The 2,500-nt window shown below is 32.8% G+C and overlaps 1 protein-coding gene across 1 annotated transcript in view; it reads left to right on the top strand.

Annotated features, from left to right (window-relative positions):
- The window catches only part of LOC108690334 (rhotekin-like), a 9,916-nt gene extending 7,644 nt beyond the window's left edge, over positions 1–2,272 (top strand). The window contains exons 3-8 of the mRNA XM_018197573.1: positions 281–490; positions 614–793; positions 873–967; positions 1,029–1,243; positions 1,327–1,597; positions 1,692–2,272. Coding sequence (XP_018053062.1) covers positions 281–490; positions 614–793; positions 873–967; positions 1,029–1,243; positions 1,327–1,597; positions 1,692–1,891 — 1,171 coding nt within the window. The 3' untranslated portion in view covers positions 1,892–2,272. The remainder of the gene's footprint in view (positions 1–280; positions 491–613; positions 794–872; positions 968–1,028; positions 1,244–1,326; positions 1,598–1,691) is intronic.
- Positions 2,273–2,500: the final 228 nt, after the last annotated feature.

Genomic DNA, 2,500 nt, shown 5'->3' with positions numbered 1-2,500 from the left:
TTCTTTCAAATTTTTTAAATAACAAATATTTCATCCTTACTAGGACCTTTTCAATATTGATTGCATAACTAAACGCAAATTCTAATTTACATCATACAAGTCCAAACATTAAAACAGAATAAAAATTACAAGTTTAGTAAATTTAATTTTTTGGTAAATACAATTTAAATTATTTTGATTAGCTGTCATTTCTTCATAGTTTATCTTATACGAATGAATATCAAATTAAAAAAGAGTTTATAATTTAGTAATAATTAAAACGTATAATGTGTGTTTCCAGTATTTCTAGAAGTACGGGAAAGTTGTCAATCTCGGATCTTAGGATACCGTTAATGTGGAGAGACTCTGATCACTTCAAGAATCGTGGTGATCATCGTCGATTCGCCGTATTTTGCTTAGCACGATTGGGCACAGAAATCCATGACACTTCCTTATTATGCCCCATTGATAGAGCTCATACGGATCTCAGCTTTCCCGATGTCTTATTGTTGTAAGTTTCGATGATTAACACATTCTTTGAGACACAAGAACAAGTTAAAGTTATTTGTAATTATGCTACTCAAAGAACATGCATAACAATGTTATAATTGTCAATTTTTGCATCTATTTTCAGTAATAACGTGCCAGCCGAATTTGAGTTAATTTTAGAAGTCTATAGTCATGTTTTGCAAGAGGATTTAAGTATCGCCAGCACGCCGAGAAGAATTAAAAAGACTATTCACTCGTCGATTTCGAAAACTGTCGGCAAGAAGCTCGCTGCTTCGCTTCGTGACGAATTCGGTTCCGCTAAATCGTGAGTTTCTGCTTTCATAAATATATAAATTAATTGAGCTTCATTCATAAATTTTGACTTTTATGTACTTTCTTTTCAGTGGACCATACTTTGATTTAGTAGCTCGTGCTAAACTGACCTTAGACGACACGGATGATAATACTCACACGCATGACCTTGTTATTAATAGCATCGGTAAGTTGTGCGAGAGTTCGCCGAATTTCTCAAAATATTTATATCATAATTCTTTCTTTAGAGAACAAGTATCACTCCCTGCCGCTTTTCGGTCACTTTTGCTGTCGATTGGCGGTACAGCCAGAATCTATTAATAAGGAAATGTGCATTGGCAATGTGAAAATCGATGGTCAAGATTATTGGGCACGTCTGCAAGGATTTTATATAAAAATATGGGAATCAAAAAAGCATGCGGAAGAAGGTCAAAATCCGGAACACATAATATCTATTAATAAAGTTAGTCGATATTTTTTTATAGATCTCTTACATAATTGCATTGCGTTATTTCATTTAAATAATTTTTTCTATTGTTTGTATAGAGAACAATTATTCAACCGTCCAAAACTTCCGGCAAAGAAATTCTGATAAATAACTCTGGCAACAATATGGAAAAGCTGTTGTCAATTAAATTCGAATCAAAGGAGGAAGCTCAAAAATGGTCAAAGCTCTTATTGGTACACATCAACGATCATTCGAGGTGGAAACATGCCGCGGAAGTTATTCAAAGGGTGTCTAGCATTGAAAGCACGAGAAATTCCTTTATCAGTAATAAAAGACAGGGTTCCTTATACGACGAAACACCTTTAATAGGTAAAAATGCACAAGTTATTATGTAATTCTAAATCTATAAAAGCGCTTTGGAATCTATCAAAATAATTTATTAATTATTATCTCTTTATTGTAGAATCGATCCCGGATTATTCATCCACAAGATGTCCACCTACTGTACAAACGATCTTTGATCTCACACCTAGTACTAGTCTAAGCAGTTGTAGTTCCACAAATAGTCTAACAAGTCTACGTTCACGTTCACTGAGTATCAGCGGCGTATTTAAACAAGGTGCCATTTCTTTAAAGCCACACTTAGTTAATAAAAAAACGTAACGATTTTATAATTCTTTTTAAGAAGAATCATAAAGCCGAGTAATTATTACGCGAGAATAAGTTAGAACTTTTCAACTTTTACCCGAGATGTATAAATATACAACTAAAATACTTTAATTGATAACTGAGGTGGAGGAAAGTTCAATTAAACATAATTTCTTGATTTAAGAATACATTGTCGGTACTGAAAATCATGTTACGTATAATAAATTGTACGTACAACAATAAACCCAACAAGTAGCGTAATATAAAGGGTACAATAAATCTAACAAGCAGGGTAAAATAATAGTCCGGAGGAACAGCCTAGTATCAGGTTGCTCCTCGCCCTGATAAAGTGGACTGCAAGGTTCACGAAATGTTAACATTCTAGTATAATATGTTTTTTTCATTGGCAGAACTAGTGATATTATACTCAGTGCATATTAAAGCTGTTGTATACTATTCTAATCTAAATGTAAAAGTAAGATCTCAAGTAAGAATTGATAAAATGCCCACTGTGTATTTTATCAAATAGCACAATAAAGTGTATCAAATATTTCGCAGTTTAATTCGTTTCTATATTTTTATTAAACGTGCGTTTTTACGTCGATTATGTACAACGGTTTTAAA

The sequence above is a fragment of the Atta colombica genome, unplaced genomic scaffold, assembly GCF_001594045.1.
Source record: "Atta colombica isolate Treedump-2 unplaced genomic scaffold, Acol1.0 scaffold314, whole genome shotgun sequence".
NCBI classification, from domain to species: Eukaryota; Metazoa; Arthropoda; class Insecta; order Hymenoptera; family Formicidae; genus Atta; species Atta colombica.
The sequence above is the reverse complement of the archived record's forward strand: the minus strand, read 5'-3'. Positions and strand labels throughout refer to the sequence as shown.